At 37.6% G+C, this 14,740-nt stretch overlaps 1 protein-coding gene across 2 annotated transcripts in view; it reads left to right on the plus strand.

Moving 5' to 3' along the window:
• The window catches only part of LOC121981490 (NADPH-dependent aldo-keto reductase, chloroplastic-like), a 60,047-nt gene extending 47,661 nt beyond the window's left edge, over window positions 1–12,386 (plus strand). Inside the window, exons 15-18 of one of the 2 annotated variants that reach the window (XM_042534033.1) lie at window positions 6,027–6,156; window positions 10,337–10,533; window positions 10,623–10,746; window positions 11,952–12,386. In XM_042534033.1, coding sequence (XP_042389967.1) covers window positions 6,027–6,156; window positions 10,337–10,533; window positions 10,623–10,746; window positions 11,952–12,251 — 751 coding nt within the window. In that variant the 3' untranslated portion in view covers window positions 12,252–12,386. The remainder of the gene's footprint in view (window positions 1–6,026; window positions 6,157–10,336; window positions 10,534–10,622; window positions 10,747–11,951) is intronic. The other variant, XM_042534034.1, reaches the window with a different exon arrangement.
• The last annotated feature ends 2,354 nt before the right edge of the window (window positions 12,387–14,740 follow it).

Consider the following 14,740-nt stretch of genomic DNA (forward strand, 5'->3'; position numbering starts at 1 on the left):
AACCCAATATAGGTTCCAGCCTACTGGATTAACCAAAAAATTTTTAGGGACATATTTTCTTGAAATGTTCTTAATTTGTCTCGGATGATATTTAAAGTACAAATTTAAATTATTAAATCTTCTAAAATTGGTTTTAGATTAACATGCATAGTTTTTCAAGTTATCTACTTGAATTTTCAAATCATCATTTTCAAGTTTCAATTTTTCATTTGCTAGTTTTAATTTATCTAATTCTTCTAAGAGACAAGACTTAACTAGAATTACTTTTAAATTTTTATTTTCACTTTCTAATTTGCAGCAATCTTTTGTTAAAAGTTTAACGAACTTAAACATTTTATCGGGAGGAAGAGATCGTACCTGACTTACCTTATCGATCTCGTTGTCCGTTTCTCCCCCTGAGCTGCTGCTTTCTTCCGACGTGTCTCCCCCTTCATCGATGCTCTCGATGCTCATTTCGGAAGAGCTTGAATCACAGTCGTCGTCTTAATGACTCGCCATCAGTGCGAGTCCGGAGAATGCTTCGACTTCCGATTCGGACGACGTATCGTCCCACGTCGCCTTCAGGGCCTTTCGTTTTTGGATATGCTTCTTACCCTTTTCCTTGTCTTTGTTCTTCAGCTTGGGGCAGTTATTCTTGACATGTTCTTCTTCGTCGCAGTGGTAGCAGCGGATTGTCCTTTTCTTTTTCCCTTGCAGATGGTTAGTAGATCTAGATTTACAAAGTTTCTTGAATCTTCTTACCATCATTACCATTTCCTCATCGTCGAGAGAAGATTCCGACTCAGGTTCGTCTCTCGAAGCTTTGAGGGCGACGTTGTTCTTGGGCTCCTTCATTCCTGCACATCTTGACTCATGCACTTCAAATGTTGAAAAAAATTCTTCTAATGAAAATTTTTCTAAGTCCTTTGAAATGTAAAAAGCATCATCTAGTGATGTCCATTTTGAATTTCTCGGAAATGAATTTAATGCGTACCTGAGCGAATCTCGGTTACTTACCTTTTCTCCAAGATTCGTGAGTCCGGTGATGATTTCTTTTATTCTGGAGTGCAGATGTGCGACTGTCTCGTCTTCCCCAAGTCGCAGGCTGGTGAGCTGATTGCGAAGTAGATCTCGTCTAGCGAGCTTGGCTTCGGACATTCTTTCGTGCAGCTCGAGGAACTTTTCCCAAAGTTCCTTTGCGGAGTTATAGTTCCCGATCCGGTTGACTTCTTGAGGCGGAAGAACGCTTAGCAGATGGTATTCTGCCTTACCGTTCGCCACGAAGTCGGCCTGCTCCTTTTTTGTTCATTGATATATTTTCTTGTTCTCAAGTTTCATTGTTAAAGTTAATTCAATATCGGTGGTAAAGAATACCTGCATATGCTTTTTCCAAGTGGCGAAATCCCTTTCGAATTTCGGCCGGTGGATGCTTGGTCCGGCCATCTCTTTGTTGCTTCAGACGGCGGCTAGTCCTTCTGAGGCATCTCGGCTCTCATACCACTTGTAGGACCGTTGGGCCGGCTAGAAGGGGGGTTGAATAACCCTCAATAAAACACAACCCTTTCTCGAACGATTAAGCTAACACTTGAAAAATAGATTAAGCAGAAAATAAAGCATAAAGACGAGGCACCGGATTTGACTTGGTTACAACCGGGGAGGTTGTTAATCCAAGGAAGATGGTCGCACTAAGAACTCCTTCTGGCGGAGAAGACTCGTTTACAACAGTGTAGGCACAGAAAGACAGAAGCTTATCTAAACAGTGGAAGCGCACAAGTGTTGTTTACAATTTCTAAATAGATGAAGAGCTTCTGGACCAAGGCTATATTTATAGCCTTGGTCGGGGAGCCTGGAAGGGTTCTGGGCGCCCTGGGGTGATAAATTTTATCCCCCAACGTTTAGATCGAGCTCGATCAGGTCAAAAACTCACTTCCGGGCGTCTGGAAGGGTTCCGGGCTGGTCCGGGCGCCCCGGGCTGATCCGGGCGCCTCGGGCTGGTCCGGGCGCCCCTGGCTGGTCCGGGCGCCCCGGACAGTTCCGGGCGCCCCGGACAGTTCCGGGTGCCCCGGATGCTTAGTCAACTCCAGTTGACTTTCGTCCGGGTCCTCTGCTTGGTTGGGTGATCTCTGCTATCCGGAATAGGGCTCACCCGAACCCAAGTTCCGGTCTTCTCGAGCGGGCTTCCCTCCGGCTTTTCGTCCCTCGGAATTGCCGTGCGTTTCCTTCTCGTCCGCTTGCGTACTCATCCGCAGTCTTCGTCCCTCAGACGCACCGCGTGCCGTCCTTCTCGCTAGCTGCGTCTTTTGCTCCTCGAGCAATCTTCCGCTCTGTCTTTCGTCCCTCGGAACCACCACACGCTTCCTTCTCGTCCGTCGGTGTACTCTTCCGCAGCACCTCGTCCCTCAGACTGCCGTCCTTCTCGCTAGCTGCGTCTTCTGCTCGACTACCTGTGCTCCTAAGCTCCTGCACACTTAGATATAAGGTTAGAAACACACAGGACCTAACTTAACTTGTTGATCACACCAAAACAACCTTGGGTTCCCAACACTAATAAATTTAAATCGCAGTCGAGGAAGCATCAACGTAACAAAAGGACGGTCCGATGCTACAACTGTAACGAGGAAGGGCACATCAAGGATGACTGCCCCAAGTTGAAGAAAAAGCACAAGGAGAAACCTCAGAGACCGACGTCCTCTACACGCAAGAGTCTGAAGGCTACATGAGATGATTCTTCATCCTCCGAGTTAGAAATCGAAGGCTTCTCAGGAGTGGCATTGATGGCCAACCATCTCTTTGAAGATGACTCATTCTCAGAGATGAGCATAGATAAAGGGGGAGAATCAGAAGAGGAAAGTTACGATGAAGGGGGAGCATCACCAAGTGAGGTAAGTAAGGTACGTGATCTCACCACTACCCAATCTTTTCAATTTATCAAAGTGCTTACGAAAGATCTAGCAAAATTAGAAAAAGAAAACGCTGAATTGAAAATGAAATTAGAAAATTCATGCTCATTAGAATTATTTGACAATTTAAAATTAGAAAATGAAAAATTGAAAAATGAATTTGAAAAATTGAAAAATAATAATACATGTTTAAATAAATTCCCAAAATCAAAACTTAGAATTTACGAGAAATTGAATTGGTATATTAGAAAAAATTAGAGGCAACTTAGAAAAGTCCCCAACAGTTATATACCCCCTAAATTTTTTATTAATCCAGTAGGTAGAAACCTTTACTGGATTCCAAAATCTGTGCTAGATTAAATTTTTTAAAAGGTAACGCTTTCAGCGAAAAAATTAAACATTACAATTTCTTTATGAGGTTTTGTCTAAGGAAGTGGTTGTTGCTCCAATAACGAAGAAGACCTAGTGTCTCGCCACGACCTGGAAACCAAAATATTGAAATACAATGTTTAATTAACTTTCTGGTAAATCATTAAAATTAGAATTATATAATGCTTTGGAAAGTTTTTTAAAACATTTTCTTGGAAATTCTTCAAAAATATTTTTATATCAAGAAAAATATTTCTTGCATAAAATTTTGACTTAGAATTTTTTTTTTGTTTACATATTATTTTGAAAGTGAATTTTAACTTAGACAAATCTTTTTGAAAAAGAATTTTTACTTAGAAATTTTTTCTAACCCTTAAATTATTTTTACCCCATTCTTTTTGCTGTGATCAAAGGGGGAGAGTTAGGTACAAGTTTAACGGGAGTTAAGAAAATTAAAAATTTTAATTTTTATCTAATTTATGTTGTGAATTATATTATTGCAATTTTTGTGCTTAAACTATTAGTTTAGTAATTTTTCTTAAAATTATTATTTGTTTGTTTTTTCCCTAACTTGAACTTGGGTTGATGCACATCAAAAAGGGGGAGATTGTTGGACCCCGTGAGTGTTTTAATGTGATCAACCAAGTTAGGTTAGGTCTTGCTAGTTATCTCATCCCTGTGTCTAAGTGTGCAAGAACTTAGGAGCGCAGGAAGTCGAGCAGAAGACGCAGCTAGTGAGAAGGACAGCACGGGAAGAGAGCTGACGGGCTCGGTGCGTCCGAAGGACGAGAGAGCTGCGGAAGAGTACATCGGTGGACGAGAAGAACGTGCGCGACGTTCGAGGGATGAGAAGCCGGGACGGAAGCCTGCTTGAGGAAAAGGCCGAGAATTGAGTTCGGGTGAGCCCTATTTCGGTTGGCCGCAATCACCCAAGCTATCGGAGCATCGGAAGCCAAAAGGAAGTCAAAAGGAGCTTGGAAAGCTAGCTGGAGGCACCTTCAATGAAGTGCTGAAGGCGCCTCCGTAGCCTGCACTGTCTGAGGCGCCTCAGACCTAGTCCGAGGCGCCTCCAAGGCTGTTTGAGGCGCCTCAGACCCAACCAAAGTTGTCGTTTGGATTCGGATAAAGTTTTATCCGGTCAAACTATTCGAGGCGCCTTGAATCCATGTTGGAGGCGCCTTGGACCCTCGAGATAGAGTTTCCAGGAGTTATATAAAGGCCCCTGGAGCTAGGAAATTGATAATCAATCAAACAATCAGCTCTGTATTCATTTCTAGCAATAGTTCAGAGCTTCTAGTGTGTAAAAGACTTCTCCGCCTTCAGAGAAGGAGATCTTTCATAGCTTTTTCTACTGCCATGGGCTAACAACTTTCTTGGTTGTAACCAAGTAAATTGTTGAGTCTTTTTTTTTTTTATTTCTGTTAGTTTACTTTATTACTATTGCACTGTTTGAGTTGAAAGAATCGAGGAGGGTATACTTTTATTTTGCAGGCAATTCACCCCCCTCTTGCCGGCCCTGCTGCACCAACAGAAAGTTCATCTAATTTAGGTGGATAAAAAAAATCCAAAAAATGATTCACGGATGGATTTCTTAAATCCATCTGTCTATTATTTTATAATAGGTAAACAATGAAAAGGATGAGTGGTTCATTCTTTTTATAAAATAAACGCTGGAAAATTTTGGGAGGGGAGCCTTGGCGCAACAGTAAAGTTGCTGCCATGTGACCTTGAGGTCCCGCGTTAGGTTTAAGTCGCGGAAACGACCTCTTGCAAAATGCAAGGTATGACTACGTACAATAGATCCAATATGGTCTGACACTTCCCCAAGACTCGCACTAGCGGGAATCTTGTGCACCAGACCGTCCACGCTAGAAAATTTTCCTTGCGAAAAACTCTCTATTTTTTTTTTTTTTTTGTCGTTCCAAATAAATAGGGGTAAGAGTTAGATTTGAATTGGGATAATTGGAACCACAATGATACGTGCATAGAAGATGGATGCATCTTGATTTGACTTTGGCATCATTCTGCTGTGGTTGGTGCTCTTGCTCTTTCCCTCCCATCTCTTTTGGAAAGGGATTATCTCTTTCTTTTGACTCATAGATAAAATCAAATAATGGGTCATGAGAATTTTTTCCTATCTCGGCTAGTCTTGATGATATCAACCAAAATAGTAATACTATCTAACCTGTCAATATGGATGACATGATGACATTTACTCATGTCAACATAGTATCATACTTAGTCAGGAATTGAAATGACACCTTTTGGTTGTACCAACTAATTTCATGCTTGAAACCATGCTCTTCATAATTTGTTACTTTATCTTCATGAATTTCGATTTTTTGTGGTTCTTTAGTTTGAGAGAAATAAAAAAAGTTTATACTCGAAAAGTTGTTTGAAAATCAGATCAACTTAGTTAACTTCAAAGCATCAAGTCATGAAATACTCCCAATATGCACTAGTTTTGCATCTTCATCATTATCTTATTTTGGTCAGGTGTGTTATTTAGATATCAGATTTTTTTTTTTTTTAAATTGTTTGCAAGCTATATACTGATCAACATCTATGCTCAGAGACGGAGCATGATGATTGTCTTTTCATATATAATTTCTCATGTTTCTGAGTTTCACAATCACTATAATGCAGCTGATTATAAACAGTTTGCTATGCTAAATATAACTGTCACATGCCATCAAACGGGGGAAATATTTTTTCTATATGCTCGGGTTATAGCTACTGAAATTCATGGATTAATATCTTTTGTCTCTGACTCTTTAGAGAACAGTTGAAGTTTGGAAGTGGCTTCCACACACTTAGAAGTTCCAAACTAATGGTCGAAGTGGCTATAGCAATAGCTTCTGTTTCATCAGATAGTTGCCAATGGAGGTTGAACTGTTCTGCTTCACAGGTCTTATTTTCTCAAAGTACTTGTTTTCTCATTTTTATTTATTTGTTTCATTATGAATCACAACATAGTTTAATTCCCATATGGAACTCCAATGTGACTTGGTGTAATTCTAACACACACATTCCAAGTTCAAAATATAGGATTACTCAGAAATGCTGCATTCTTTTTAGTTTGCCTGAGAAATTCATGCCCATCACTTGTTTTGTTTTTGCAAACATAATACTTTCAATAATTGTTCTCCTTTGATACTGCTCATACCCTAAAATTTCATATTTTTCTTTCCTTTTGGACTAAGATTAGTTCTGACCTGTAAGTGATGAAATTCAAATCTATCAGTAAATCAGATTGTTGTTGCAGAATTTCTATGGTTATGCTTTACTTTTTCTGAAATAATTTTAGCACACCAAGTCTGTTTCATCTTCTTAGGCACACCCTGAAAGGAAGTGTAGACTTCGTTTCTCTAGCTTCTAATTTGCAAGTCAATGGCCTGATGAAGATAAATTATTAGAAATAAGCATACTTAGCCTTATTCCTAATTGTTTATAGAATTAGTCATGTTAAATGCATCCAAGTTTCTACAGATACATGGATTTTAATCCCATCAAAAGTGATAATAAGATATCCAAGTTTCATTTTGGTATAAAACCATTCCCATCCATCCCATCTTTTCTTGCAACCGTTGTTCTTTCTGCTCTTTCCTAAGCTACTCGTTGAGACAATAAGAATTTCCTAATTGCATCCGCCTTCCTGTTACCTATCCATGCTAGCCCCTCCCTTTCCTGCCTCATGTTACCAAGTCTTTTGACCACAGCCTCCTTCATATTCTCGTTCACCTCTGCTCATAAGTTCAAAGTCCTTTCCTCCACTTGTGCAACCCCCTTTTCCATTCCCTGTTGCCCCCACACATTGTACCTCTTCCAACCATTTCGTTTTTTGTGAGACAACAACCCCTCAGTGAGACCAATTTGTGATAAACCTGATCATAACCTATTCTCTTAGATCCTAATCACCCCATGTGGACCCTTTTCGCATCTCCTGCACCCAAGCTGCAGAGAGCTTGGAAACCCATTCCTCAATGCAACCTACTCTCTAAACCCTCCCCCATTGTTCCCTCTCTATTTTGTCCACTGAAAGTTAGAATATCTGATCCACCTTACTATTCATTTTAATCTCAAATGGTTTTGTTAAAGGAAAAGACTCTTTACCTACCTCCTCACTATTCTTAGATAAAGTTCTATATCTTCCTGAGTTTCCCATGAAGTTATAATATCAGCACTCTTAGAAAATATTTAATTTGTTGTGTAATCTTCTATCTTAGTAGTGGCGTTTTTTAGGATTTATAGTGAAGAGAATGGTTGGTGGTTATGATATGATAGACAAATAGCTCTACCTATCCATGTATAACCCCATAACATTGCCATTTTAGTCAACCTTTATAGTGTAAAGTTAGAGTGTTCATTTCTATTCCTCCCTCATCAACTAAATTCTATTATGAAGTATGTGAGTGTAGTAAACATCTCTGTACCTCTTTTTCTTCTAGTACTTGTGAACATGCCTCTTTTCCCTTTAACCTAGTACACTTGGTTCACTTTAACATATGGGGTCCTAGCCCTATGCTTAATGTATGGCATGAGTCTACTTGTTGAAAAATCAATTAAGGTTTTTGATGTAATCAAATTTTTTGTATGGCATAAAGATACAAATTTATTCTTCTATCAGAATTTTATGCACTAATAATACTCTCAAAGTGCATACAGTCAAATTTTTTTCATGTTTTAGTGCACCACAAGGTGTTATTCACTAAATTTACATGTACCTATACCTCCCAGTAGAGTGGTGTTGATGAACACAAGAATCACTATTCTTCTTGACAACATTGCATGCAGTATGATGTTATTATGCATATGCATAAGTAATATTGGAGATACAACTCTTACCTTGTTCTATCTCACTAATTCTTTACCTTCATATGTACTCATCATAAAATATATTTCATATTTTTATTCCCATCAAATTGGCTTTTCTTTACCATTAGAAGTTTTTGGTTATTTATGCTTTGTGCATATTCTTAGCCCTAGATGCGATACGATTAATTTGTAGAGATACTCATTTTTCTTAAATACTCCACCCAGCAAAAACGGTAATAGGCTATGATCCAGTATTTTGATGATCTTATGTTTCAATTGATGTAATATTTATTTGAAACATTATATTTCTTAATTCTTTCCCACCACCTTCTTAGCCCCAATAACCTCGTTTGCAAATCCACTGACAGCATGCCTTTTTTGTCAGGCTTAGCTATTGGAAAATGTATTTCCACTATTACATCCTATTTCTTTTGTTTTCTAAATTTGGATTCATCTTTTGGCTAGTGGGCTATATCCATGTCAAGTGTGAAAATTTATTGGCTAGTGTGCCATATCCGTGTTAACTGTTAAAATTTATTGGTCAAATTATGATGCTCTTGGAGAGTCCCACTAGAAAGATACTATGGATAAGATGCCTACTCTTATATCGCAAGGAATATAGGAAGTAGTCGCTGGTATTTTCCATGCATGGATCTCGGCTTCTCTGCCGCTGTGTAAAAAATTTGGATACTGAAATATTTTATACCTCTAGATTTTTCTCTGTAATTTCACAAATTGAGAGAAGGTAAGATCAAAATTTTAAATTCATGTCCCCTACCCTCCTATTGTTGCCTAGTTTTAAGCAAAAGAATTTTGGGTGAAATTTTGGTTCTGCAATTGCCTTCAATCCTACCTTCTCATTACTTCTTCGCATTTGGCAAGGGAGAGGGAAGATCATACGAGGTGTTTCCTGCCCTTCTCCATGGATTAGATCCCTCCCTTGAAGTAGACACAATATAAAGGGTCTCTTGGAAAAAGTTTACAAGAAAATATAAACATCTATATTGATGCACTCGAGGTATTTTTTGCAACAGATTACAATTGATGTACCTTTTATCAGTAACTCATTCTGACCTTAATAGGGAACATGGTCATAGGAAGTCAAGTTGAGTGGAGTTTGGTTGTGTAGGCATCAAATCAAGTGGAGTTCCTTCAGGAATTAGTGGATGGGTGAGAGTGAGATGTTTGCCAGTTGGCCTGAGTTACTTAGCAATTCCAACCAATTTGTTTAAGGATGATGAAGCTTCGGACATGGTGAACAGTTTGATTGATAGTGGAGCTTGCTGCAAAATAGCTTGTTTAATTGGCTAAAATGAAGTTCAATGTGGTTGAAAGTATATGATGGACTGAAGTAAGTTAGAGAATGTATGAGTTAGAGAAAAAATTGTCCTTTTGAATGCGGATCTAGATGTCCCAAACGATTATGGTATCTTGCCTTTATCCTTTATCATCTCATGGAGTGAGAACCCGTCTACTGAACTTCTGCTAGGCGTTGCCTTTGGTGTGTCGAGCTGCTCTCTGCTATTTTAATTCTGTTTTACCTGTACATGTTGGTCTAGGTGGATTTCTCAATAAACTCTTATTCACAGCCCTTTATTGCTCTGCCTACATGTCATCCATCCGATGATCCATTTCACTTATTGTATGCCTGGAAATGAAAATAAGATAAGTTTGTACTAGGTGAATGAACTGAAATTTGAGATAATCTTTTCAGAGACCTGCCTTTATAGGAAACCTCATGTTAACAATGATTCTGAAATGCATGTAACCATGAAACTTTTAAAGATTAAGCAAACATGCAGCACATTAGATTTTGGTAAACATAATGTTTTGAAGATGTGAGAGTTCTCAACGTTTTTTTTTACAACATTAAAAACATCTTGTAAAAGAATAACTGATTTCTCAGTGAAGATCTTTAAGGTTCAGTGTCCTTATGGATCAACTTTTTTTTGGTTAGAAAGCTAATATTGCATACAAAAAATATGCCGCATGGGATAAAAATTTGACACCAATAAAAGACAACCAGATGAACTAGCCATCACAGTAGAGGCTCCTGTGCTACTTATGCTCCTTGTAATTTACAAATTATTGATGCTTTGTCTTAACTGTGGATCTAGTTATTTCTGTTTACAGCAGGTACATCAATTATATAGGCGTTTCTAGGTTTCTGTTTAAATTGTGTGCCAAACTAGAAAGAGCAATTATATAGGCGTTTCTATGTTTCTGTTTAAATTGAGCATTCTTAGGATTCTAACATTCAAGTTTTTCTGTAGGTTACGTATTTCCAAGACTTTACATCTTTATCAGCTTCTCAGTCATCCCTCGATGCAGTGACAAGTGTTGATTGGCAAAATTACGGTTTAAGATTGAGGAAGAGTATCATGGATGGGGATGGGAATGTGGTACTTGAATGGGAGGAGATGCCATTATGTGGCCACATTGACATTTTCATCCATTGTTATCGACAACAATATCCATTGCCATTGTCGTGTCATAGATTGTTTCCATGTTATTCTGCTAATAATGTTATAGCTATGTTTTCTTTAACCTCTCAAATACAATCCTGCAAACCCATCAATGTGCTTCAGTTTATCAAAACCTCATCAAGAAAGCAGTTAAGATCGCAATGGACGACTTGAAGACCAAATACCCAGGATTACTCCTCAGCTATCATGCACACAAGGTATGTCCTTCATGCAAGTCTGAGGCTTCCCTTGACTTGTTTCCGAGGTATTTACTATGCATATCTTTTTGTAAAGAGGAGGGTTTGACATTCATGTTAAACTAATCATCAAAATTTTAGCTGCAATGGCTGGACTTTGCAACACCACACTTTTTACCCATTGGAAACCAATGTAACCAATGAGACAAGAAGTGCAAGTGTAATTTCAATAAACTATCTTCAACAGTCCTACATTTGGATAGGGTCATTACTTTTGTACCCATTGGAAACCAATTTAACCAATGAGACAAGGAGTGCAAGTGTAATTTGAATAAACTATCTTCAACAGTCCTACATTTGGATAGGATCATTACTTTTGTACCCATTGGAAGCCAATTTAACCAATGAGACAAGGAGTGCAAGTGTAATTTGAATAAACTATCTTCAACAGTCCTACATTTGGATAGGATCATTCTAACCGCTTTCTTTTCCTTTAAAACAATTTGATAATTAGTCTGCTATTTCATATTAAGATGGAATTAACTGCTCATTTTTTATTCAAAGTTTCAAGAAAGAAACATTAGTGCCACGATTATCAACTAATGTTTCAACTCTTTCTCTCTCAATCTTGTTACAGATTAATCTGTACTGAACCAAATTGAGCATCCACATCAGTTTCTCTATAATATTTTTAAAATTTGGGATAAACCATCCATTTTATTAAATTTAGACAATCATTTTTCACTACACTACATCAACTACCCTAAAATTTTTATTATCTTTATTCTTTTTATTATTTTCTTCTATCTCTTTCACTTTTTTTTAATTATTTTTACTCTCTCTATGTAATATCTACTTTTTATTATCCAATCCATTCCCCTTATTTTTTTCTCTCCCAAATTAAATGATATTTTAATGTTTAAGGAATGGATTTCATTCCCTAAATTTAGAGAATTACTATTCATGATATCTAAATTTAGGGAATGGATAGGACAGTTAATGTAAGTTTTTTTTACATAAAATATAAAATTTAAAATAAATACTGTGTTTAAGGAAGCTAATGCGGATGCTCTTACGTTGCTAGTTATAAGAATCTAATACTACATGTTTGTTTAGTGCAAACATTACTAGCTGTTTTATTTAGGCAATGCAAACAACAGAATAGAATTTCGTGTTCAATGTCTGATTTTACTGTTGCATTTACTTATTTTTCCTTATTTTTTCAGATTCACAAGCATGTTCCAAATCTTTCAAGAACACTTGCTGGTTTGATCTTGTCATCTGATGATCCACAATTCCAAAACGAATGCGCTTCACTTCTTGGGCTTCCATTAGGCGATGCTGACACTGAACAGCAGATGGAGATGTGCATCAGTGAAAAGATCAGTAGGATCATCGAGATGAATGATGGAAGACGGAAAACACACAAACAAAATGGTCCCAACCTTTTTGAGTGCGGAAGTCAGTCCGAAGGTCATCCAGGCGACAAAGATGTGCTTGCTGAGGATGTAATGACAATCCCTTGATTTTTAGATGATGTTTTGAACACTTGCATCTCAAATCAAGGCTAGAGTTAAGGTACCACTTTATACTGACTCCATATAAAGTATTTTGTGTTATCACAGTGCAAAGTAGCATATCTGATTAAGTGACGTTCATCTTTTTAATCATTCAAATCATTTTTCTAGCTGCTGCAACACAATTCTTGGAAGAATATGAATTTGACCAATGCTTTCTTTTCTTTGTTGTCCAATAATGATCATGTGGAAAAATATGCTGGCAAAGTTTTAGCTGCAATTGCCAACGTTTACACTTCTTTGCCTCATATTTGTATAAACAATATATAGTTCCATCAAACAAAGCTCTTCAATTTTACTCCATGGAGAAGTATGAAAACCCAAAGGAGAGCTCAATCTAAATTAAATGCTAAGTACTTGGAGAAAAACAAGAAAGTTCTACAAAGGCTTCTTTTCCTCTGTGGATGTCTTTATCATTGCAACTTTTACACTATGCACAAGCATTAAAAAAAAAAAAAAAGAATCACGTGGAATTATTTTTAGATTATGTACCTAATTGTTTTTTAAAATTTTCATGTGCTATGTTTTTTAATTGAGATGGACCAGGGTGAATAGTTTTCACCTAAAATATATTAGAAGTGATTCGTATATTGTATACATGGCAACCTAGAGGCTACTACAGATAGAACACTTACAAATTGTGAGGAGCATGAAAGCAATTGAAACCAAACTGGAAGTTGCAAGGGGTGTAAACGAGCTAAAGTTTAAGTATGTTCTAACTTGATTGTATATTTATGGAATTTGTTCGAGTTTGTTTATTAAAAAAATCTTATTGAGTTTGAATGAGCTCAATTAATAGTGTCATTGTCCTATATATATATATATATATATATATTATAATAATGTAAAAATTAGACATTATATTTTATATGGTTTAATAAATAAGTTTATTCATTCTATTTTTTTCATTTACCATCCTAGAAGCTACATGGCAAATGGCATAGAGATAAGAAACTCTATAATACATATCGAACCAACCATAAAGAAGCCATTGTTTTCTCATTTCCAAACAATCGATGGAAGATAAAGCACAGCACACATGCATCTAGCTAGCACCAAGTAAAGCTTTAGAGGTTCCTAGATCCATTCAATTCTAGCTAGCTATATGGAAGTCCCAAGAGGGGAAGTTTTTCTACTCGTCACTCGACCCGGTTGGCATATCACATATGCTGGGCTGGATGCCTCCAAAGGCATCGTGCAAGGAAGTGTCCGAATCCAAAGAGATGTCACCCCTTCTTAAAATCTATTCCTAAATGTAACCAAGTGTGGTGCACTAACAAAAACACCATCACACCTTAAACACACAAGCTAAATGCTTTCTGCCTATGACTCCTTAGACGAGTGAAACTATCAATGAAATGAATGGGGCTTGCATATAAAACTTACAAGGAAGCTACCTCAATTCTTGAGTAGAACAACTTAATAAGGCAGATCTCCTTACGGAATTTTTAAAATTTAGGCCTACAGATTGCTATTATGTATTTGTGCAATGCTCTAACAAGTATTATTGTGATAAGTTAATTGATGAATTTCCAATACATACGTGAACTGGCAGAAACCTACTGATGAGATGGATCAACTTACGTGCAACTTGGACACAAAAAGCAAGAGTGTCAGAGAGAGTTGGAGTTGTTCGACAAAACTGATATGATGCTTAAGTTACACATGTGTAGAAGTAGGAAGAATACAAAAAAATAATTAGAGAGAGATCTAGAGAGAGTAGGTCCCTCCTTTCTAGTGAATATACCTGAGTATTTATAAGTAAAAATAGGTGGAAGATTATTTCTAGATAGGGACTATAACTGCAAAGGACCATGTTCAAATATGGCTTGGGATGACATGATAGGTGGGAGGTCATAACTACAAGTGATCATGCCCAAGTATGATTTGGGATGACATGGGGGCATAGCCATGTATGACCAGCAGCAAGCAAGATGAGACCACGCCTAGGAGAGACTGCGTGGACAATCATCAAGAGTTCAAGAACTCGAGCAATTCATGAACTCAAGAGTTTAGACTGGAAAGCTTGGAGTGACTCAACTTGGAATGGCTCAAATCGAACACAATTAAGAGTGACTCAGCTTGAAATGACTCAATTCAGAGTGACTCAGCTCAAAATGACTCAGCCTTGCTCCGAATCAGAATGACTCAGCTCATCTCGACTAGGAATGACTCAGCTCTGCACCAACTTGAAATGACTCAACTTTGACAACTCCAACTTATTCAGAATAACTCAAGTGGTTGAGCCTTTGGGTCTGGAATATGCGGTGCCAATGTGGAGAAACCATGTAAGCATAGTTTGCTAACCTTAGAAACCCAAGTATCACTGTTTGAAAAACATGGCTTCTTTTAGTGTCTGTCCATGGAGATGGTTAGACAATCGACTTCCTCCATATGATAGATATCGTACTAATGTGAGGCTTCTGGGGATGCCATTC

Source organism: Zingiber officinale, chromosome 5A (genome assembly GCF_018446385.1).
Source record: "Zingiber officinale cultivar Zhangliang chromosome 5A, Zo_v1.1, whole genome shotgun sequence".
NCBI classification, from domain to species: Eukaryota; Viridiplantae; Streptophyta; class Magnoliopsida; order Zingiberales; family Zingiberaceae; genus Zingiber; species Zingiber officinale.